The sequence below is a fragment of the Anopheles coluzzii genome, chromosome 3, assembly GCF_943734685.1.
Source record: "Anopheles coluzzii chromosome 3, AcolN3, whole genome shotgun sequence".
Classification (NCBI taxonomy): domain Eukaryota; kingdom Metazoa; phylum Arthropoda; class Insecta; order Diptera; family Culicidae; genus Anopheles; species Anopheles coluzzii.
In genome coordinates, this window is record NC_064671.1 from 74,220,123 (window position 1) to 74,244,198 (window position 24,076).

General features: G+C 48.1%; 1 protein-coding gene across 3 annotated transcripts; it reads left to right on the plus strand.

Moving 5' to 3' along the window:
- The first annotated feature begins 843 nt into the window (after nt 1-843).
- Nucleotides 844-18,903, plus strand: LOC120956265 (polyamine-transporting ATPase 13A3). Of its 3 annotated transcripts, XM_040377643.2 has the most exons (5): nt 844-1,881; nt 1,987-2,255; nt 4,342-5,638; nt 5,756-6,071; nt 14,639-18,903. In XM_040377643.2, exons 3-5 carry the CDS (start codon nt 5,386-5,388, stop codon nt 18,171-18,173), a joined length of 4,104 nt encoding a protein of 1,367 aa, XP_040233577.2. In that variant the 5' UTR covers nt 844-1,881; nt 1,987-2,255; nt 4,342-5,385; the 3' UTR covers nt 18,174-18,903. The 3 variants fall into 3 exon arrangements, with proteins under 3 accessions (XP_040233577.2, XP_040233575.2, XP_040233576.2); XM_040377641.2 differs by having other exon boundaries at nt 4,342-6,071; XM_040377642.2 differs by having other exon boundaries at nt 2,089-2,255; nt 4,342-6,071.
- Nucleotides 18,904-24,076: the final 5,173 nt, after the last annotated feature.

Genomic DNA, 24,076 nt, shown 5'->3' on the forward strand with positions numbered 1-24,076 from the left:
GGATGTTGTATCTCCCCCAACCCTTTTGCTGTACTTGTCAGCTATTTCACCTGTCAAATAGTTCATTTCGCTGTATATTTCACCTAATTGAACATTCCTAATTCAAACACCACACCACAAAAAATAACAATAATAATAATAAAATAATAAAAAATCCGATCTCACACGCATCAGGGGGGCCTCCTAAGTTTGGGTACTCCGTTTGTTTTTGCAAACATGAGAAATCCAAAGACATCCTTTTCCATCACTGGAGGATAGAAATAAGCTGCCAAAAGGACCAACTGAAAGGGCCTTGTATCAAAACTACCACACACATAAAAACATATTTTTTTTAGTTTCACAAAATAAGCCACTTCAAAAAAAAACCCACTACAAGAACAAGAACCTGTACAAAAGAAAAATCCTCTCCCAAGAAGTGAAGAAATATATACAAAAACCATAAAGAAAAAAAAAATCCACTAAACCACAAGCGAACTTAAAGTTGAACAACACTAACTGTTGAATACAAACTGAAAAGGACACACAAACCATAAAAAACAATAGGTGATTTCACGAAAACCAACACACATCAAAGTATCACCGCTATTTCTCGCTGAACGAATCAACAACTCGCTGAACATGTCAATAATATCATTGAAAACCCTGTAAATCTCATCCGATAAAATCGCATCCGATCAGCGTTGCCACCACCCTAAATCGGTATTTCTCTGGTCACTCTGTGCTGCGCTGCGTTCGAGTTCGAATTGCCGGCTTCGGGTAGCGCTCGGTCCGCCCGTTTACACGCGTACGTTCGCGAGTTTGTTCGCTCGTCTCGGCGAAAATAAAATAATAAAAAAAAAACTGCACGAATATATATGGTCTTTTTCGGGCAGGAAGAGCAGGCTGTGTGTGCGCGCGCGTGTGTGTGTCGTTGTGAGAAAAAAGTCTGTCACCTTTTTGCAGCATCTTTCCGTGCAAGGCCTCCCAGAAAGGGGAACCTCCTCGGCTGGTGTCCATCGCAACTTCGGTCGTGTGTCGCGTGGTTCACGTGCGGCTGCTGTGGCCCATTTTGCCTGACCTGTCTGGTTTTGACTAAATCCCATCCGGCTGAAGGCAACCATCAGCCCCTCACCGTGTACCAACGAAAGGAAACAGTGCGAAATTCACGTCACAGATAGTGCCGGAAGTACGGTGCGCGAGCGCGCGCGATTGTGTGTGTCTGTGTCTACTACTGTGTGAGCGCTCGTCTGTGCGTGCATGTGTTTGTGTGTATGTGTGTATTTTGCAAAGTGCTAGCGTGTTTCCCAAGTGTGACTAAGTTCGTGGCACGCTGTGACACGTCCCGCGCGGCACGGTGAAAGGTGGTCCGGTCGGACGGAATACGTTTGCAACCCGATTTCACAGGCCCCACCGGTCCGGGAACATCACCGGTTCCGGCGCTTTCGTGTGCACCCGGTGTGTGCAATGTCCGGTTGCGTTGGTGACGGATCGTTTCTAGCCCACAGCAGCAGGCCCCGGAGCAGACGGTGAAGAAGGCCACCGAACGGCAAAACGAGGGGGTGCTGGCCAGAAGGACGTTTGCGTGAGCCCGGCCGTACCTGAGCGGACGATGTAGCGGACAACCGGAACCATCTAGGCATCTTTACTTGAGACGTGTCACAGAAAACGAACATACTGCATGCCGCAGTCCCTTGGCGTCATACAAAATACCTGCCTTCCCGTACGGTTTTTGTGTGACTGACAAGAGTTGATACAAGCGGCAGAAATTCCTCAAAGCTCAACAACAACGACGACGACGACGACGACGACGCACCACGACGCTCCCAGGCGCTACACTTCTCGCATCCTGTTTGCCGTAAAGTTAAAGCAGGAGCCAACACACACAAACGCGCCATATCGTGGGTACGTGTCCCTAAAAAGCAACCACATTGGAGCCACGTGAACCGCTCCCAGCAGGCCAAACACACCAAACTCATCGAACCGATTTATTCCTTTTCCACACTCCAGCACACTCCTGTCCCAGGGCTCTCCTCCGGGGAAGGACATTGCGTCGCTTCCCTCTCATATCAAAACACGCACCCACTCACACACAACCATCATCTACCGCAGGAAAAGGAGGACGCGGCGCGTGAGCACACGTTTTTCATCGATCGGCGGAGAAAAAGCAGGAAGTGTCCCGTCGCCCGCTCCGTAACGTTTCAGCGTCCGTTTGACCAGCCGAGCCTTGGCAGGCCGTTTTCGGTGTAAGCGTTGGAAGCCCCGCAACTTTGCGACAGGTGCGTATTTGCCGGAGTAGCGGAATGGTGTTTTGAAGCCCTGTTTTTTCGTTTTTCCGTTTTAGGGTCAGCCAAGCGCTAGTTTCGTCATCCAAAAAAGGCATTGATTTTTTTTATTATTATTGGGGAGCTCCCATCACACGGCTAGTGGGGGCGGCTTTGTTTGAACAATAATCGTCCAGAGGGAGTTGGACGATTTTTCCTCTTTCTTTCTTTTTTATTTCGTTTTGGTCACTTTATAACCGAATGTCCTGGAAGCAGGCAGGAATTTGATGATGAGGTCAATTTCCATAAATTGCGTTCTGCGTCATCATACCCCCCCCCCCCCCCTCCCGCCATACGACGGCGACGACGACGAGGGGTCGATTTCTGCTTATCGCGCGGACCGGGCATTCCCTTGCGCAATCGCCGGTATTTTATTTATTTTTTTAATGTATGTGACACATTCACATTGTTCGTTTCTTCGCACCGCTTACCACCACCAAGCCGTGGCCTCTTCCGTACGCTATCCGGAACGGCTGTTTCCGAGCCAGCCACTGTGTGGAACAGCTTATCGTTCACGGTACACGGTGGTGATAAAATTACTCTCACCCGACCCGGTTTTTAATACAACCCCATCCTAAAACACAGCTGTTTTAGTGTCTTTCTAGAACGTTTTTAGTCAGTGTCTGGGGCCAAGACGGCGGCGGTGCAAAAAAAAAACTGCCCGCGCAAAAGAATTGCTTATCAGGGTTTGCGGCCGCACACACTTCCCCGATAGCGAAATCAATAATTCAATTAAAAGTCAATTTTTATCTTCACCTCATGTCAATTAAACGCGAAGGGGGGAAGTTTCGGCGGTAGTTTAAAATCACATGTCATCGTTTCGGGGTGCGTTGCATAACACACAATGGCCACCTTCCTCTGTGTGCTGTCTCGCTTTCCGAAGATCCTAATTGATCGCCAGCATCGATGACAGGTAGCAGCGGCAGAAACGTGTCTTCCTCCGTTTTGCTACAACAACCGTGTACCGGATGAAAATCTGATGAAAAGCACGGTTCACTTTGCTCAACAAGAGTGCGCAATCACACAAAAACACAATCATCATTTGGCAACGCTCCATGCGCACTGCATGATTCACGTTCTGATCCGCGTCGATGACTTTGATCAATGTGCAGTCAATTGGAGGGCGATCTGTGTCGTCTACTATCTGTTGACAATTCATTCTTATTTTCGTTCTACATCATGTTTTTGCCTCAATTCTTTTCGCTTTATCACCATTGGCAAAGCTTCATTTGCAAGCGTTTAAAAGGAAAAAAAGCTTAGATTAATTGTTTTTGCTACATTTTAACATATATGAAAAACATCTGTTGTGTTATGATTGTACATAATCTTGCTGAGTGCAATTGAACAAAAAACAAACAAAAAACAGATTGTCCTTATCGCTAATAACTTTTTTATAATATTTCAAAAATAATGAGTAATAATTTTACAGTTCATCCTTATTGGTTGTTCTCTAAATTTTCTTTTAAATAAATTAAAATAAATAATCCTCCTTTTTATGAACTAAAAGCAGCTTTAGGTAAAACAAGGATCAATATGTACTTCTAGATGTTGCTTTAATGCATAATTTGTGGGACGGTATGGCAACCAAACCTCAAAAATATTAAAATTTAAAATCAAAATGCATTGCAACACGATTGAAAACATTTCGTTACGTATTTTATGGACGCTCCCTTCTGAAACGATACTCACAGCTCTCGAGAGGGGTTTCTCGTTAAATCAAAAGCTCCGATTTATAACTTCCCACCAACACTGTCGCGTTTGCGGTGTCCTAAACGGTCCAGCCGGTTCAAACAACCTCTAATCGGGCTGTACACAGCTTCTTGTGGCCGCAAATTATCATCACAGGCTTAAACAAACAAGCACCATCGCCTCGCGTAGGTCATTACGTACGTGGCGCAGACGCGCGATTAGGGCGGCAAAAAGGTTACCGGTGGGGATGCTGTCCTGTCTAGTCAGCTGTCGCTGATCGCAACCTTTCATTCACTTTTCAATCGACTTATTTTCTTCTCTATCTCTCTCTCTATTGCTGTCTCTTTTACAGGTTTACCAGTCATTCGGGCGTGTAGTTCGAAGCTTGTTGGATGCTCGAGACCGGGTGTATTTGTCTGCCTGCCTATAACAAGTCACTACACCTGTAAGAGCGAACGGCGCGCAAGATTCCTTAAAAGGGTACAAACGACGATTCGCGCATAATTACGCGCAAAGGACACGTGCTCGTTTTTGTACCGCCGTACTACAGCAACAGCGCCAGCAGCAGCAGAGCGAACGTGCAAAACTCCTCTTTCGACGCCGCCTGCATCGCCGGTGTCGACGGAACTGTTGTGGCCTCGTGGGACGATGTGCGCGATCTGTACTGCCGTGCCGGAGACTGACAGCTTTGTGCTGAGATAGCATAGATACGCGCGCCATCGTCGTCGTCGCCCGCTTGCCGAGCCGAGTGTCGCGCAGCTGATAAGCGCCGCCGACCTGCTCGCATCCGCCACCGACCGTTCGTGCGCCGCCCGCCGCTTATCAGCGCAACGGCGCGATCATTGCCACCGCCGCCAACCAATATAGCGCATAACAAGAGTGCGGCATCCCGCCACCAGCCCTCCCCCCCGCAGTGCCTCCGGGCAGACGCAAAAGCACCTAAGCAAAGGGGGAAGGTAGGGGCTCAAACCCTTCCACCCCATTTCAAACAAAGCCACACAAACACACACTTATAATCAAAAGCCCCGGGAGGGGTGAACTGGTGCCACTCACCAACACAAGCGCACCAGTGAGCGCATAGAAAAAAAAACCAACCCCACACTCATTCCCCCCCCCACCAAGCCCTCTCTTTCAGTGGCATCATTACCGCGGTTAAGGTGGTGGTCGTTGGTGCTAGAGCGCGTCGCTGTGCCGCGGCAGCCACCGATTGCGTGCCGGCAGTCGTTGAAGGCATCGTCGGCGGCGTGCTCGTTGCATTCTCGTGCGCGAGCTACTCCGAGCTCCGGCACCGTGCCTCAGTCAGTCTGATCGCGCGTCGGAGTGTCGCACGGGTGAAACCTCCCTGACGCGCGCTGTCTCTCTGTGTGTTTGTGTGTGTACGTAAGTCGGGTGATACATGATGCCACTGGCGGAAGGGTCGGCCACTGCCGATCGGTACTCGTCGGCGGGCTCGGTGGCAGGATCGGGGTTGGCAGCCGCCCAGCTGGACACGGCGCTTACCGGCGATCCTGCTGCTGCTGCTGCCGCCACCGACCACTTTGTGGTTGTGGACGAAACCGATCGTGCAGCCCACCCCGGCGGCCACGAAGGTGACGAGCTGGAGGAGGTAGATTTTGGCGATCCGGCGGCAGTACAGATCAAGAAAGCGCGTAAGTCCCTACTACTCCTATCGAACCACAACAACCACCACCAACATCAGCATCACCGGGCGCACCGGTACGACATTGAGCAAGAGAAAACGCACCCTGACGCTGTGTCTACTTTAGCGGAGCTGTTGCAGGACTCCCCCGGCCTTCAGGCGTCCGTGCACGACATCCTGAACGATGGCGAGGAGGACCAGATGTTCATCACCGGGTACGAGCGCTGCCTGCGCAAAACGTTCCTGTGCTACGTCGGGTTTCTGCTGACGTTCGGCATCCTGCGGCTGGTGATGCACTGGCGGCAGCACTGGCTGCTGCTTGCTACGCACCGGGAGTGTTCGCTCGATCGGGCGGAAAAGGTGCTGATACACGAGGCGTACCAGCGCAAGCACGATCTGTACTACGTGAAGGACGTCATTACGCTGAGCGGCGATGTTGTGAGGTAAGGGTGGGCGCAGCGAGCTTTATGCTAGTTTATTGTTTCGTGTTTTTTTTTGTTGTTGGTATGCTAAGTATATGGTGTGCGATCGTTATCATGCGATTGATGCGCTTTCCCTGTTCATGCGCCCGGAAGAACCTTCCCATTCGGTTTGGCGGGAAAACAAAGTGCATCAGAGGTGTTTGTGTTCGTTGCGGAGTGCGGCGCGGGAGTGTTACTGGGATTAAAGCGCACGGAAAGCAGGGGTTTGGAAAGCACATTATTATTTGAAAGTTTGACCATTGAAATATGGCATTGAGTGCGGTTTCTGCTGCTGCCCGTTTTCCGTTCTAGCGTGTGCTGTGTTCGTGTTTGTGTCGGTGTGTCTGTTGTTGTTGGTGAAGGTTTTCCGCTGTTCCGTCTTGCTGTGCGCATGTGAATCGACCGCGAGCTCCATTTACCTTGTGGTGTTGAAAACAACAAAATTATTGCAATTTATCTGAAAGTAATGGAAGCTGGTTGTGTGAAGGTTTTTTTTTTGTTATAGAGGCCAGTGCGCAATGGAATCGTCGATTGGGGGGATTTTTGTTAAGGGTGGTGTAATGATCGTATCGTTTGTGTTAATACAGTGCTCACAGTGTTCGTGTTCCTTTTCCTGTTATCAAAGAAAATGGCCTCGTGTTGTGCTAATTACGGAGCAAAAAAAAAATGTACACCGCAAAGGTACATTACAGTGGAAGTGAATTCATAATTATCAAATAGAACAAGATTAATGTGCGGTGTGTTTGCATTATTGCAACGTATTTGAAGCGGCTGGAGCAGTCAAAAAATGTAAAAAAAAAAAACAAGATAAAATTGCGAGTTTCAACAGACAACGCTTGCAAAGTGTTAAACTGTACTGAAGGCTTGTTCAGGCCACAAATCGACTTCAAACTAACCATTCTTCGCATAATGAACGCGAACATCTCTTGAGAACACTTGAGTAAATAGCTTCGCACTGAATGCATTCCTTTTTTTTCTTTGGTTTTACTGAACAGTTCAGGCAATACAAGTTTCAACAAGTCAGTCCTCTCTAATGCTTTGAAATATAATGGTCCTCCCGTCTTCTTGTTTGACGTCCCACGTTGCTAATTTTCATGCAACATTGTTGATGAAATAAAACTACAACCCCTAACGTACACAAATACGGACACAGTTCTGGTGAATGACGAAACATCAAAAACCGGTTAATTACTGCCCATGACCCTACACCAACCACCAGCGATATCGACAAGTCAAGCGACGCTAAAAGCTACCAATGACAGTCCGTGCATACCAAAATGATTAACAGCGTGCGCGCGCGAAAAAAAATCCCCCAACTCAACCAAAACTTCCCCCAAAAGAATGACGGACCATAAAAAAAAGGAACAACAATCCCATCATCCCATCAGATGAATGATCGAGGATGGCTTCGCTTCGCTTTCCGCCTGCACGTTCGGGCACTGTGTGAAGCAAGTTTTAGCTTTCCAGTCTCGTCCCGATGCTGCTAGCCGAGCTCCAGGCAGAATACTTGATGTCCCATCGAATCACCCCCAGCCCGCCGCCCCGCCGTCAGTCATAATCCGGTCGGCGTTTGCCTAATGATGGATTAAAGGATTGCGTAAATGTGGCGAAACGCACAACACTTAACCTTTATTGTGCGATGGAACCGGGAGTTAACCGGGTACCCTGGTGCGAGAGAGAGCCGGCGGTTAGTAGATTGAAAAATTGTTGCTACCCTCTCAGCTCTTGCCCCAGCCCGCACCGTACTGTTCCGTATCATGCGGGAAGTGTTGGTCATCCGTTCCCCGTTTTGGGAATGTTATTAAATTTTGTCTCGATTTTGTGTTGCTGGTTCGTTTTTTTTTCGCACATTCTTTGCAAATCAAACTTCCGGTGCGTGGCCGACGGGGGAGAGCTCACAGCGCGGGATGGTTGAGTTGTACCAGAGACCAGTTCATGACGCATGTTGGAGTTGCCCAGGGATGGTAGGGCAGAAGCTGTAGCGCAAAGCAAAATGCGAAAAAGCACACAGACACAGACAATACTATGGAAAAACACACACACTGACACATACATGGTCGTTTGCAAATGATGTTTGGCAATCGGTTGAGAAAGCTCCCCAGAACACCAGCGAACGTTCCAAGCGTTGTGTGAGGTGACGAAATTGCGAATGTCTTTTCCTTTCACTTTTGTCCATTGAACATCCAGGGCATGCTATTGGTGCGATGTTTTTAATGACGCTACAACGTCAGAGCATAGTTGTGTCACGGTGGTTTAATGGTAAACGCGTCGGCCCTCTACGCGACTGGACAAGGATCGTTTCCCGTTCGGGATCATTCGGGATTGTTTTAATACTTGGAGTTTGTAGTAATTGTACACTATACTAATTCTCTATTCCTCCCAGTTTTCAAAAACAACTGCTGCTGTGCACATTGTTTGTTCATCAGTAGTGTGTAGAACTCGCAGTGTAGGTGTAACTGTATTAATTCCTGTACTTGATTGAGAAGTAGTACGCTCCTTGACTGAAGAGGGAGAAAGGAAGATACGTACCGACAGAGTTTTTGATTTTGGACAAGTTCAGAATTAGTTCCTAAGACTCGTTTTATAATGTATAATGGGTATAATGAATCATGATATGTTGTTCTCCAGTATCTGTATGGGGTTCAGGATTAGTTCCAGTACTGGTAATGGATTGGTATAGGCTTCAGAACCAGCATAGTTTCAGGGTCGGTTCCAGGACCGATTTTGGGTCGAGATCAATCCTGAGATCTTTATGGGTTTTAAAAGAACAATTTCAACTTTTGGGACTACTTCAAAGGTCCGGACAATGATATATTCTAAAACCTGTATGAGTTCAGGATTAGTTCCAAGAACGAATGGGTTCAGGATTTGTTTCCGTTATGAATTCTGAATCAGTTTCTTTGTATGTGCACCCATAAGTCATTATATATCCTCGAAATTATTAACCGGGTCAAATTACCCGGGTTTTTAAAAAGTTTGCAGTGGTATGCCGATCCCTGACCCTCCAAAACCAATCAATTACCGGTGCTAATTCTTCTAGATTTTACGCTTACCAACCTGACGCCAAACAAAACCACCTCCCCCAGCAGAGTAATCTTATCTTGAATGAAAAGCAAGACATAAAAACGCAAATTCGTCTTCTTCTTTTCTGTTTCTTCTTCGCGCGCTCCTCTATTCTACGCCCACCTTGTTTTATCTGCACTGTTGGCAAGATGTATTACACCTATTACAATTGTAAATTTGCTTGTAAGCCACCCAACCACAACCCCGTTTAAAAAATTAGGCGAGATTATTACCCTTCTCCCGTGGCCCTGCCAATCAATCAAACTCATTTTGACAATATACATTACTACGACGCACAACCAACCGTCCCTGTTGGCCCCCTTTTTGGTTGCCATTCCCAAAAGGAGAAACGGTGTGTACCTGTAGCTTAGTTTTATGTGCGCTCGTAGCGGCTCGTACATAAACGAAACCGCGTTGCAATAAATCGAAATCATCGCGCCCCCATCGAGTACATTGAGCAGGTTTGAGCGGTCCATTCCGCTCGCACAGGTCCATTCCAACCAATACTATCGGTGGTGGGGTTTATGTGCGGTGATGTGATAATAATAGTTATCGCCTCTATGCAAGCGAGACGGAGAAAAAACAATAAAATCTCTATACTCATCAACCCTGCTGCGTCCAGAGTGTGCGGTGGTGATGTGTTGTATCGCCAATTTCGATTGCTTTGTGTGTGGCGCAATAAGGCTCTAATCAGATTTGATGGCCAACCGTATTGGTGTTGTAGTCTTTTGCTGGTGCGGTACTGTGTCATTATGCTGTTGCTTGCTTGCGCGGCATGGTTCTGCTAGACACTTCAATCCTACGTTGTACACGCACTTTTGATGACGCGCTTGACCACACGCACTAAAGCAACAAGGTAGTAGCTCTGAGCGTTCGAACGTTCGTGAATAAGTTAGAGGGCAAAAACGGCAAATGAAATGCAGTTGGAACGATCATATCTTTAATGGTTCCAACAATTCAGAATTCTATTTAACCCCAAATAACGAGCTTTTCATAATGTTCTATTTTTATCTCCAGCAATATGCAGCTGGAGTCACTAGAAATGATGTTCAACCTCCCATAGCAATGAAAGGAAGAGTACACTATAAACCTTGGAATGTCTGTTCCAGTTCGTAAATTCAAACTGTGTCACCTATGTCGTTAAGTGGAACAACCCCTTCGGAAAAAGGAACTCCTCCCGCTCCAGGCGCTCTATTTGTCGTCACCTGTACCTCTTGTACCTCCTGGCTCCGTGCCAACCAAGACACAATATACCTCATCTATCGAATATCTTGATAGTGGGCTAGTAGGGTGATGCATCATCTGTGTGCTGTTCCCAACTCAATAGTTTCTTGTTATTTGTGCAGTGAGTAGTAACAAAAACAAACTGCAACGCTTTAAGACCTTTCTTTCTTAACGAGATGTGTGTATGTGTGTGGGTGTGTGTGCTTCGGGGTGTTCCCGGTGTGTAAGGGCTCCACTTAAAATTACAAAAGAGTATTTGTAGAGTAGGGTTGTAGTGAAGCTCTCCCTCTAGGCCCTAAGTATGTACCGCCGCACTATGACTAAACCGGTCTCCGGACAATGACAACGGCGATGACTGTCGTCACACTCCTTTTCTTGCAGGTGCTTGTTATCATTCGTGTGCATACAAGAAACTGAGAGCGACAAGATAATTGTACACAACGGAAATACAGTGCAATAAAGAATGCTCGGGTTGATGGGTATTGTAGGCAACTCTTTAGTGTCTCTAAGAAGATTACAATCCCGGCGTTGATTATCAATGAATGTCGTTCTCAGGCAGAATTAATCCATTGATGGAATCGAATGCAACACAGCTGGTTCTACTTACCGCAACCAGCAATTGCGGTGTTATCGCATGTTGAAAACAAGTGGATTATCTCACACTGATGATGGTACTTGAACCTTAATTCTGTCGCGTATAAAGTCCAATTTGGCGGTGCAAATTTGCATTCTAATGTACGATAGCAATTGATGGCTCAACCCTGACCTTCATTGAAGCACTTTAAAACACAGTAAAACCCCCTTACTGTGGAGCTTTTATCTAACAGACGGAGCAAATACCGTTGAGGCCACCTTAGTTATCATCAGGTGCCATTATTCACCTTTTTCTTCAATTTCTTGGCACACGATAACGAGCAGCACCAGCACCAGAAGGAGCAGCAACCACTCCCGGGGTCCGTCCATGAGTGTGTGACAGCCGTCACACTCTGTGCGATAGGGCCGGCAAATTAAATGGCCGGAAATGCAATTGCACGCTGAGGAAAAGGGGTAAAAGTTGATAAACTGAGTTCTGCCAGCGCTCTAGCCCTGTGCCGCGTGCTTGGCAGTGGGTGTGTGATGTGATGCTTCAGTGGTACAATGAAATCAAAGTTAGAATTGTGTTTAGATACATCGGACCGAAAAAAGTTCAAGTAGAAGTTGGAGAGATTTAGGAAAGATAGGAAACGAGGACTTTCGACGAGTTTCAAAAACCTAATTAAAGTTTATTGTACCACCTGGTGGTACGTTCAAAAATCGATCGATTGCGCCCCAATGCCGTGGGTCAGTTTTTGAATTAATCTAGTCAATAAAGCGGAGCAATTGATTAACTCGTAATCGTCATCGCCCATAAAGTCGGCTGGTTCTTTTTCCCTTATCGTGCCGTGGCAATCTCTACGCGCAAATAACATCGCCGTGGAGCAAACGCCTTCATCATCGCATTTACGTTCCGATTGTTCCCTTTGCGTTTAGCGGCGAGTTTAAGCGTGTAAGGGAAAGGAACGCGTTGGGACAAAGGCAGCACCCGCACATGGTAGGCTCGCGAAGTGTGTGCCGCAAAACACCTAAGCAAATGACGCCCAACCCCAGCAGGTTGCCCTAGACACCTAGAATCGCGCATTACTGTGTCACACTCCCCCACACCATTTGCACAATGGCATCGGTGGTTACCTTTGTACTTGTATGCTTTTCAAACGACAAAAAGCCTACTGAATACTCCAACCTCACCACGATCGGTCGGTAGCGAATGAAATAATCGAACAATGACTGATAGAAGAATAGCCGAGCATGATGCTCGAGGTGGACGCAGGATGGGGAAGTGTTGAAGATTACCGAGCCGTGAGTAACACGTGCCGCCCCGTTGTCGAAGATCATCAATATCAACAGAGCGTAGTAGCAAAAGCGTGTGCGGTATGGCGTGGGTGTGAGGAGGCGAGGCAAGTAGCTTCCCCAGGGGCGTATAGCAGGTGTGCAATGTGTGCAAAGCAAAACGGTACATCTGTAGCCTTCGGCTCGGTAGCATTTCAAACCAATGTAAAGTGCACGTTGAACGCGATAAGCGGCGCGTTTTTAGGATGCAAGCCGGCGAATCCGACGCCTAATGCGCACGAACTAAACCTATTAGAGAGCGATTAGTTCAGCCAATGAAAGTGAGGACGTGCCATTGTTTTCAATGCTATCCCTACAAATCACGGGGTTTAAAGTAGCCCTTAGGAAACCTCATTCAATGAGTTTATTTTTTATGTTTTGTCTATTTTAGCTCAGTGACAAGCTTTACTAACAATTTAATAACAAACCTTAATAATATCTGGAATAACTACAACAATCTGTGTCATACATTCCGTAACACAACCCGTAACTCAATAAACTTCAATACACTACGATTGTTAGCGTCGCTTGATCGAAGCAGCTCGGTGGTACCGTGGTAAAGCTATTCGTCTTGTACGCTATACGTTGTGGGTTAAAATCTATGTGCTCCGCGGACTATTGGAGAGTTAGGTGTGTGGTAAAATAAAATAATTCGAGGAAAGTGGGTTTATTAAAGGAAAAGAAAGACGAACGAACTCTTCTCTACTAGGTTACGATACCAATTGTTGTTTAATAAGTCGTGTAAAGACCGACGTAATAAAATTAGTTCAAATTAAAGGAAAAAATAGTCAGCGTCTCGCCGCCCTCTCCTGTAGAAAACGGCGTTTATCACTGATGTTTTTTTTTTCAAAAAATACCCTCTGTCCTTTATTCCCTCCAAACAGAAGTCAGCTCTTCCTCCTACTCCTTGAAATTGTATAATTTGTAACGAACCATTATCATCATCAAACAGCAAACACGTGTTACGCAAAATCGTTTCAAAAACATGCATAATCATTTTGTTGTTTTTGTTGTTGTGAGTCTTGAATTGTCAATTATATGATGATGCTTGTACTTGTGTCATTCGCAGCGGTTAACGCAATGGAAAAACTTTTTCCACCTTTCCACCATCATCTCCTTCAGCCACGCTGCTCGCAACAGCCGTAATCTTTGCGGAAGGTTTCACTGCTGCGGCATAATGAAACAATTGAGCTCGAGCCCTTATATTGTGTAAACAAATCATGATTTCGTGTCACGCTTCAAATCACCCCTTAAAGAAGTAATGCATGACACGGTTTGCATGAGCATTTTAATTAAGCAGGGACAAAGTGGGGCGTATTAACTTCGGGAAGGACGATACTGTTCCACATGCTTACAACAATAGAGAGAGGAAGAGCGGTAGATACAGAGAGCAATCAACTGTGATAAATTAATCAAAAAGGAGAAACGGTTCTCTGACAGCATGATTACAGCAATATTATGTAAAACAGATTGTAGTCAATTTATTTCAGGAAGTATCGATGCGATAAAAGCCGCAAACTATAAATTTCATCCTGAAAACAGCTGTAGGGGATGATACCCTTTGTGTGCTTTTTTCAGTTGACCCAAAATCAAAAGGATTAGTCGGCAGTTTTTTGTTTAATATAATCCCCGAAGTAGTGGGACATGAGATATTGGGGAAAACAAAAGAAAAAACACTTCCTTTTTGCCATGGTTGACCGAACACACGGAACAGCAAACCGAACTCGCCGAGCTAAAGAAGCCCCCGGGAAAGGCATGCGGGGGATGCAAAAAGTTAAAAGTTTATATTGATTTCGTCTCCCTTTCCTTTTGCTTCACTGCCACTTGTATCTTCCCAGTTCATTATCCCAAGCTTCGTGTGGGTTGGGTTTGGCTCGTATATGTTTGGCGTCACCACCCCACCAAACGCGGCGGGCCTCTTCGATTGCTTTCCGGCAGCGAAATTGAACGCGGCCATCGTCGTCCTTTCCCGCCAAGAGTGTTCCACTCTTAATTAGAGTTTATTTGTTCGAACGATCTGGCGTGCCGGTCGCTGGCCCTGATGGGTGGCCACCCGCGCGACCGGGAATGCGATAGCAATGGATGAGGGTTGAAATTCCGATGCCCGCCTGTGGATGCTTAAACCACGCTGATTGATAGTACGCCATTGTGCGCGCCCTCAGGGAGAGAGAGAGGAGGGACCGTCCAGATTGAGTCTTTTAAATGGGGCCATAGCAATTAAAAGCAGTGCAGAAAGAAAAAAAAGATATGAGCATTGATTTAAAAGGGATTATTTGTAGATGGAGAAGGGCGTTCTTTTTTTCGTACTCTTGTATGGTGAATGTATTCTAATGCTTATTTTCTTTCCTCAATTTTAGGGAAATCGTGGACAGTGAGAAGAAAAAGCCAAGCTCAACCAACGCCCGAAACGTCATCAAAGAGCTGACCCAGAATGGGATCCCCGATTACGGCGCGTTCCTGCGCACGCTGGACCCGTTCCAGGTGGCGTACCACCGCACCGGCGGCCGGTTCGAGCACGCGAGTACGATGCGCTACTTCAGCTGCAAGAAGCTGCGCTACATCTGGTGCGATCAGGCGAAAAAGTTCGTGAAGCTGCAGGGCCTGGACGTGGAGGTGCCGAGCGTGCTGATCCACCACACCAAGGGCCTGTCCGTGTACGAGCAGAGCATCCGGCGGTTGATCTACGGCAGCAACGAGATCTTCATACCGCTGCGCAGTGTGCTCACGCTGCTGTTTCTCGAGGTGCTCAACCCGTTCTACGTGTTTCAGATCTTCTCGGTGGTGCTGTGGTTTTTCTACGAGTACTACTACTACGCGGTAGTGATCATACTGATGAGCGCGTTCGGCATTACCGTGTCGATCATACAGACGCAGCGCAACCAGCGCGCCCTCTACTCGACGGTGCGCAGCACCGACACGGCGATGGTCGTGCGCGACACGATGCTGTCGGAGTCGATCGAGACGCGCTTCCTGGTGCCGGGCGACGTGCTGGAAATACCGGCCACCGGCTGCACGATGCAGTGCGATGCGGTCCTCCTGTCCGGCAACTGCATCCTCGACGAGTCGATGCTGACGGGGGAGAGCGTGCCGGTGACGAAGACGCCGCTGCCGCTGCGCCGCGACCTCATCTACAACCGGAAGGAGCACGCGCGCCACACACTGTTCTGCGGCACGCGCGTCATCCAGACGCGCTACATCGGCAGCGAGAAGGTGCTGGTGAAGGTGCTGAACACGGGCAACATTACGGCGAAGGGGGGGCTGGTCCGGTCGATCCTGTACCCGCCGCCGGTCGACTACAAGTTCGAGAAGGACTCGTACAAGTTCATCACCGTGCTCGGGATTGTCGCGTTCTGCGGCTTCGTGTACACGCTGTACACGAAGATTAGCCGCAGCATCGGCGCGGTGAAGATCATCGTGGAGTCGCTCGATCTGATCACGATCGCGGTCCCGCCGGCCCTGCCCGCCGCCATGACGGTCGGGCGCATGTACGCGCAGAAGCGGCTGAAGCGCAGCAACATTTACTGCATTTCGCCGCGCGCGATCAACGTGTCGGGCAGCATCGATTGCGTTTGCTTCGACAAAACCGGCACGCTGACGGAGGACGGGCTCGATATGTGGGGCGTGCTGCCGAAGGACTCGACCAACAGCTTCCAGATACCGCTGAAGGATGTGGGCCGGCTGCCGATGAGCGACCATCTGCTGTTCGGCATGGTCACGTGCCACTCGATCACGTTCGTGAACGGGGAGATGCGGGGCGATCCGCTGGATTTGAAGATCTTCGAGTCGACGGGTTGGATACTGGAGGAGGCGAACGTGTCGGACGAGACGAAGTACGACATGCTGTTCCCGACGATCGTGAAGCCGCCGCGGGGGGACTCGCGCGACGAGCTGAACCTCGAGCTGGACGTGGCGTACGATAACTCGAACGATATCGGTATTGTGCGCGAGTTTTCCTTTACCAGTGCGCTGCAGCGCATGTCGGTGGTGACGCGCAAGGTGTCGGACAACCATTTCAACGTGTACGTGAAGGGTTCGCCGGAGATGATTAGCTCGCTGTGCCGGCCGGAAAGCATACCGGAGGATTTCCAGTCGAAGCTAGGGTTTTACGCGCACCAGGGCTATCGGATCATTGCGATCGCGTACAAGCAGCTGGACAAGAAGCTCAACTACCCGAAGGTGCAGAAGATTGCGCGCGAGAAGGTGGAGTGTGAGCTGGAGTTTTTGGGCTTTGTCATCCTGGAGAACCGGCTCAAGACGGACACGGAGGAGGTGATTGAAAGTTTGAATGCGGCCAACATACGCTCGGTCATGGTGACCGGGGACAATCTGCTGACGGCGGCAAGTGTAGCGCACGACTGTGGCATGATACTGGCCGGCCAGAACCTGGTCACGGTGACGGCGCACGCCGACAAAGCGAACCCGGACCGGTACTTCCTGTCGTACGACATCACGGGCCAGCCGCAGCTCACCCAGTCCGACATCATGAACGACAATCAGGTGGACGGGAGCGTCGGCGGTAAACCGGACGGTCCGCTGCGGGCGAAGGAAAACGGCAACTACGTCCCGATGACGGAATCGAACAGCATCAGCAGCTCGATCGACACGTGCACCATCACGACGCAGCTGAGCGACAAGGAGCACCGGATCGTGATCGAACCGGCCAGCGACCACGACTGCCACTCGCTGGCGACCGACATCGGCAGCATCAAGGTGGTGGCGAACGGTGTGCCCGGCAAGCTCGGGCCCGGCGGTGGCTCCTCCTTCCGCTTCGCGCTGACCGGCAAAACGTGGGCAATCATTAACGAGCACTTCCCGGAGCTGGTCAGCACGATCACCACGTACGGGACGGTGTTTGCGCGCATGTCGCCGGACCAGAAGCAGCATCTCATTACCGGGCTGCAGCAGCTCGGCTACTACGTGGCGATGTGCGGCGATGGAGCGAACGATTGTGGCGCCCTGAAGGCGGCCCACACGGGCATCTCGCTCTCGGAGGCGGAATCATCCGTCGCGTCACCGTTCACGTCCAAAAACCCGACCATCGCCTGCGTACCGAACGTGATCAAGGAGGGCCGGGCGGCACTGGTGACGTCGTTTGGCATATTTAAGTTTATGGCTGCGTACTCGCTCGTACAGTTCGCGTCCGTCGTCATCCTGTACTCGATCGACTCGAACCTGACCGACTGGCAGTACCTGTACATCGATCTGTTCATCATCTCGATTGTGGCGTTCTTCTTCGGCAAAACTTCCTCGTACGATGGGCCGCTGGTGAAGCAAACACCTTCCAACTCGCTCATATCGCTCGCACCGCTGCTTTCGCTCGCCCTGCACATGATGGTCGCGATCGGCATGCAGCTGGCCGGCTGGTACCACGTGCAGGCGCAGCCGTGGTTCGAACCGTTCAACTACACCTCCGACCGGGAGCTGAACGATCACGGCTGCTTCGAGAACTATACCATCTTTGCGATCTCCTGCTACCAGTACCTCATACTGGCGATCGTCTTCTCCAAGGGTGCCCCGTACCGGAAGTCCATCTTCTCCAACTACGGCTTCATCATCAGCATCCTGGTGAACGTGGCGATCGCGATCGTGCTGACCGTGTACCCGCCCGCCTGGATAGCGGAGCAGTTCGAGCTGGTGATGCCACCGGACGGGGAGTTTCGCTTCCGACTGTACCTGGTCGCGTACGGGCTGATCAACTTCCTGCTCTCGATGTTCATCGAAACGGTCATCGTGGACGAGATCGCGTTCAAGCGGCTGCGCTACCGGTGGCACAATGTGGCGAAATCGCGCCGCAAGTACTTACAGATACAGCACAACTTTCAGCGCGACATCCATTCGCCGAGCGACTTTAAAACCGTGTTCGGATGGTCGAGCGAGAAGTACGATTACTGACGCCACCTTCCTGCTGCTGCTGCTGCTGGTAAGGGTGTAAAGTTAGCGATGCTGCCGCACCTGTGTGCGCAACGGCTCGCGTGGATGTTGCTGGGCGTGGCGGTTGCCGTCGTGTGCCACTGGAAGGACGCAGGCTACTACAACAGAGAGGCCAAGGTTCGGTAGCACTCCCTGAACCGTCTCCTCCCACGGTGTGTGTGTTTGTGTGTGTGCTTTGCTCGTATTTTAAATTGACCCCGGGACGCGTGCGTCAGAAATGGAGCTCCGAAATTGTTGATACTACTGTGTATGTGATATGTATGACTTTCTTACACACGCCACGGAGAGTGAAACCACACAGGGCCATTACGGGAAGAGGCCCGCCAATCCTAAAAAATAACGGGCGTGTTACGATTGAAAGACAATAATCCAGGATTCCCCATCGCAGACACACATCACCATCGTTTGGCGTCCTTGGTGTCCTCCGGGGTGTCCTAAACAGGGCAATTTGTCTAAAGAGGATGGTATATATGTATTGGTTTTTGGTGAAGGAGCCAACAGGACAGGGGGGTTATTCCCCCAAAGCCCCCCCCCCCCCCCCCCCCCTCATATTAGAGGTACTTTTTGTGCGGAAGAAGAAGGTGCTGGTGCTGTACGTAATGAAAATGTAGATATATTTATACAAGCAAAAACACACTCACACACCCCCGGTATTGATCAATATATCAGCATCGCCTCTTTATGCACCTCACTCGAGTATTTCGGGCATGTGACTGCGTCGAGCGCCGACGAATGGGCTATTTAGGAGGAGGAGAGAGCAGCCTTTAATGCAACGGAAAGTGGCGAGTGGCGATTTGTTTGACAAAATTACCAACAAACACACCAAACACGACGAAGAGCAGAGGAGGGAGAGAGCTGTTGGTGTGTCTTAGGACGAACGATTAGTCATTAGTCCGTGTTCTGTCCTTTGGTTTTGGTGGAAAAAGGGACGAGTTCTGTTTTGTGGGGTTGTTGGGTTTTTGTCGTACACCAACTTTATTAAAACGCACTATAACCACGCACAGATAATCGGAACGGAAGAACCTCACGAGCGTACCGTTTGGCGGTCGGAATGATAAGAGAAAGACGATCGCCCGGTGCGATCGGTTATCCCTGCTCTCCTATCGGTGCGATCGTTTATCCCTGCTCTCCTATCGGTGCGATCGTTTATCCCTGCTCTCCTATGGTTCGTGGATGTTCGGTCCCTACGTTGTCGTCCTGCTACTCCCTATCATTTCTAGTGCCATCTAGCGGACGCTAGTACAACGTCGTGATTGCACTGCCGGCGCTGACAGTGCTGAACACAAAAACGTAGCGCCTTACGGGTACGCGGTATGTGGTATGATCACCACAGGACCCCCCTCCAGTGACGGAGTCACTGTTTTTTTGGATATGATTGCCGTCAAACGCGAGACGCGGACTATGGCATTAATTGATGTGGAATCGTAGTTGCTTCTTTTTGGTCAGACCCTCGAGAACAAACGCTGGTTTGAGTCTGTCTGTGGAGATCGATTCGTTCTTGTTATTTCGTTTGACTATGAAAAATTTTCTGCATCTACGTATTACTTCGTAGGGTCCTTCGTAAGGTGGTTGTAAACCAGTTTTGACTTTGTCAACTCTAACGAAGACATTCTTGCACGTCTCCAGGCTTTTGGGCATGAACTGTGAGTAGCTATGTTTTATGTTAGGGGGAATAGGTTCCACGGATCTGAATGCATTTTTCAAATTTAGGATGAAATCGGGGAGATCTGTCGGGTTATTATCGGAGGGTGTAAAAACTTCGGACGGAAGCCTTAGGCTTTGTCCATACACCATTTCCGCTGGGGAACCCTTGATGTCGCTTTTAAAGGAAACTCTTATGCCAAGCAAAATTAGAGGCAAATATCGAGTCCAATGTAAGGTATCATCGTGCGCTTTTATAGCTCCCTTCAGTTGCCGATGAAATCGTTCGACCATGCCATTGGCTTGCGGGTGATAGGCTGTAGTTTTTATGTGATGAGTGCCGAGCAATTTTGTCAATTCCTCGAACAGTCTAGATTGAAACTGACGACCTCTATCAGTTGTTACAACTAACGGGCATCCAAAACGCGATATATATTGCTCTACAAATGTTTTTGCAATAGTTGGTGCTGTGATGTCTGTCATGGGGAAACATTCCGGCCATCGTGTGAAGCGATCGACGATGGTCAGAAGATACATCTTGTCCTCTGAAGGAGGCAATGGACCCACGATATCCATGTGGATGTGGTCAAATCTTCCTTTTGGTACCTGGAATGTTTCCAGTGGCGAACGAGTGTGTCGCACCACTTTTGCTTTCTGACATCCTATACAGGCTCTCGTCCAGTTTGCTGCATCTTTATTAATAGAAGGCCAAAAATATCGTTCCACCAGCATTTTCCGTGAAGCACGGATTCCTGGGTGCGAAAAGCTATGAATATTATCGAAAATGATTTTTCTCAGAGACAATGGTACGTACAACCTGTTCTTTCCCGCAGAGGTTTCAAAAACTAGGCTGGTTTTGTCTAGCACTAGTTGACTAAGTTTGTATTTTGTGTTTTTCATGTTTTCTAATAGCTGTGGTAATTGTTTGTCTGTTTTCTGTTCTTGGGAGAACGTCTCATAAGTTATGTTGGTTATAACTTGTGTTTCGCCCACTCTCGACAACGCATCAGCTACAACGTTGCTATCACCAGCTATGTAACGAATGTCATTGGTGAACTGTGATATAAAATCAAGTTGTCGACTCTGACGTGGTGATTTTTCTGCCTTCGATGTTAGCGCGGTTGTGAGAGGTTTATGGTCTGTGAATACTGTAAACAATCTACCTTCCAGAAAGTATCGAAAGTGTTTAATGGCTAGTGCTATTGCTAATAATTCACGATCGAATGTGGAGTATCTTTGCTCGGTAGGCGTAATAGTTTTAGAAAAAAATGCTAAAGGTACCCAATGTTGGCCTTGCTTCTGGTGTAACACTGCTCCAACAGCGACGTTGGATGCATCTGTTGTCAAGGTTAGAGGTGCTTCTCGCTGGGGATGTGCTAAAAGAGTGGCATTTGATATATCATCCTTTACTTGTTGAAAAGCAATTTCACATTCATCCGTCCAAATGAACTTCTCTTTCACCTTTTTGTTGCTATAATGAGCAATTACGCGATACAATGGTTCAAGCTTCTCTGAGACATGAGGGATGAATCGATGATAATAATTGATCATCCCTATTATTCTCTGAAGTTGCTTCACTGACATTGGTGTCGGATAGGAGCGAATTGCGTCTATTTTTTCTGACGAGGGAGTTATACCTTCTTCCGATATAGTATGGCTTAAGAAGTCCAATTTGGAGACACCAAAAACACATTTGGATGCTTTGATTTTTATGTCATGCTCCGCTAGTCGTTTGAAGACTGTGTGTAAGTGTTCAACGTGTTCATCATGTGACGAACTGGCAATCAGGATATCGTCGATGTAAACAAAAACAAAGTCGAGATCTCTAAATATACTGTCCATAAATCGTTGAAAAGTTTGGCTCGCGTTTCTCAAACCAAATGGCATACGTAGAAACTCAAACAATCCGAACGGTGTTGTTATGGCAGTTTTATATATGTCCTCCTCAGCAATGGGGATGAGGTGGTACGCTCTCACTATGTCCAATTTCGAAAGATATTTGCAACCGTGCAGATTCATCGTGAAGTCTTGCACGTGCGGAATTGGATATCGGTCAGGGGTAGTTATTGCATTCAGCCGGCGGTAGTCTCCGCATGGACGCCAATCGTGATCCTTTTTGGGTACCATGTGCAAAGGAGATGAAGCTGAAGAAGAAGAAACTCTGCAGATTCCCAGGTCCAACATATGTTGGAATTCTGCTTGAGCTATCTTGTGTTTTTGTGCGTCAAGACGCCGTGGTTTCGAAAATGGCAATGGACCTTTGGTTTCTAAGGAATGTGTCACAGTGTGACGAATTGGTGCCTTGTAGTTAGGGGGTTCCACCAAGCAAGGGTACTGTTTTACAATGGCTGCAAATGGATTGGTTTCCATTTGGTAGTTTTTCGGCGTCGGAGTATCTACTACTGCGACCACTGCTGTTGTTTCCTGTCCTGTGAGAGGATCGATTAAACGTTTCCTCTTGAGGTCTAACAGCAGTCCGTGTGTGGCCAAAAAATCAGCTCCAATAATGGGGCGATTTACGGCTGCCAGGATGAAGTAATGGCTAAAAACTCGTCTCAAACCAAGGCTGACTGTTAATAATTGAGTACCGTATGTAGAAATTGAGCTGCCATTTGCTGCAACTAAAAAATTATCAGTTTGTTTTGCACATTTGCCAAGCAAGTTGTGGGGTATGACGGAAACATCGGCTCCAGTATCGATCAAAAAGGTTAGTTTCGATGCTTCATCGTCAATGAAAAGACGATGGGACCCTCTGACTGCTCGCGGATTTTCCGTCTCATCCGCTGAGCGAATTAGTTTTTTGGGACGGAAGGGTTGGAAGACGTGTCACGTGAAACCCCAAAATCACAGGGTGGCAAGCATTTCCTTGCTGCCTCACCGAAACGATGGTGATAGTAACAAGTCGAATGCTGTCTTCGACTTTGTGAGCGATTGTATCGCTTACCACGCGTGTCGTTTCGTGGGCGTCCACGAGAGCTGCTCCTAGAACGTCGGGAAAGATTCTCAATCATTCGTCGCAGTTCTTCTATTTCCTGCTTCAGAAATTCCGTATTTTGATTTTCGGAAATTCGCCTCGAGATTCTCTCAGAAGAACCACTTGCAACTGCAGCTACTGTTCCAGCTTGTGTTGTTTCCCACAATCTATCTGCTATCCGTAGAAGCTCGTTAATGTCTCTTGCGTCGATTGCAATGAGCGTGACCTCTATTGTTTTCGGTAGCCTCGAGAGCCACAGCTTACGAATAAGCTCAGTGGTCAAATTAGCAGAATTTCCGGCTAACTGTACCATGTGGCGATAAAATTCCGAGGGACTTCTATCTCCCATCTCAACATGGTATAAAAGTTGCGATATCCTTTGCTCCTCACTGATCGTAAGGCGTTCAAGCAATTGAGTCTTCAAATAAGTGTATGGTTGATCTTGTGACGGTGTGGAAACAACGTCCATCACCTTTTTCAAAACATCCTTTGGAAGCGCACTTATCAAATACGAATAACGTGTGCGTTCTCTTATGACGTTAGAAACGTCGAACTCTGCCTCAGCCGCTGCAAACCACGCTGCAGGAGAGTCTTCCCAAAAAGAAGGAAGCTTTGTGGACACACGTGCTATCTCTGGGGTTGCATTGGTCGCAGAAGTGCTAGGTACCGAGCCATCGCTAGGTTTCGTGCCCTTCGCTGCGGCCCCCGGCATTGTGATCACGACTGGAGGTGGGTTGGCGGTTGGAGTACCAGGTACCGACCCCCCGCCAGTCTTTGTGTCCTTCACCGCAGTCCCCGGCATTGCAATCACTACGTTTCACAATTATGGCTGTTGTTCGTTTGACACTTTCGACTATGCTAACTACACTGTCCTAATTTCACCATATATAATGTGCGCGACCGACTTTAATTTGTACATGAATTTAATAATGTAATAATGTGTGAATGAATATAATAATGTAATATTGTGTGGATGAATACAATAATGTAATAATGTGTAAATGAATATAATGATGTAATAATGTGTAAATGAATATAATAATGTAATATGATATAATTATTGTTGGCTAATCTAGTGTGCGTAGTGCGGCAATTTACAATGGTTTGGTGATATTCGACCACGTAATAAAAAAAAAAAATATTCAGAGTAACAAAAAAAAAAAAAAAAATGATATAAAATGGAACGCGCTCACCGATGGTTTCCTTGTGGTGGATAAACTGCAACGATAACGTCGCTGCACAGCGATGG

Bases quoted from the DNA above. Each gene is read 5' to 3' on its own strand.
- LOC120956265 (XM_040377641.2), top strand. From the start codon at position 5,386: ATGATGCCACTGGCGGAAGGGTCGGCCACTGCCGATCGGTACTCGTCG. The intron at 6,072-14,638 runs GTAAGGGTGGGC...CCTCAATTTTAG, and splicing joins CTGAGCGGCGATGTTGTGAG to GGAAATCGTGGACAGTGAGA.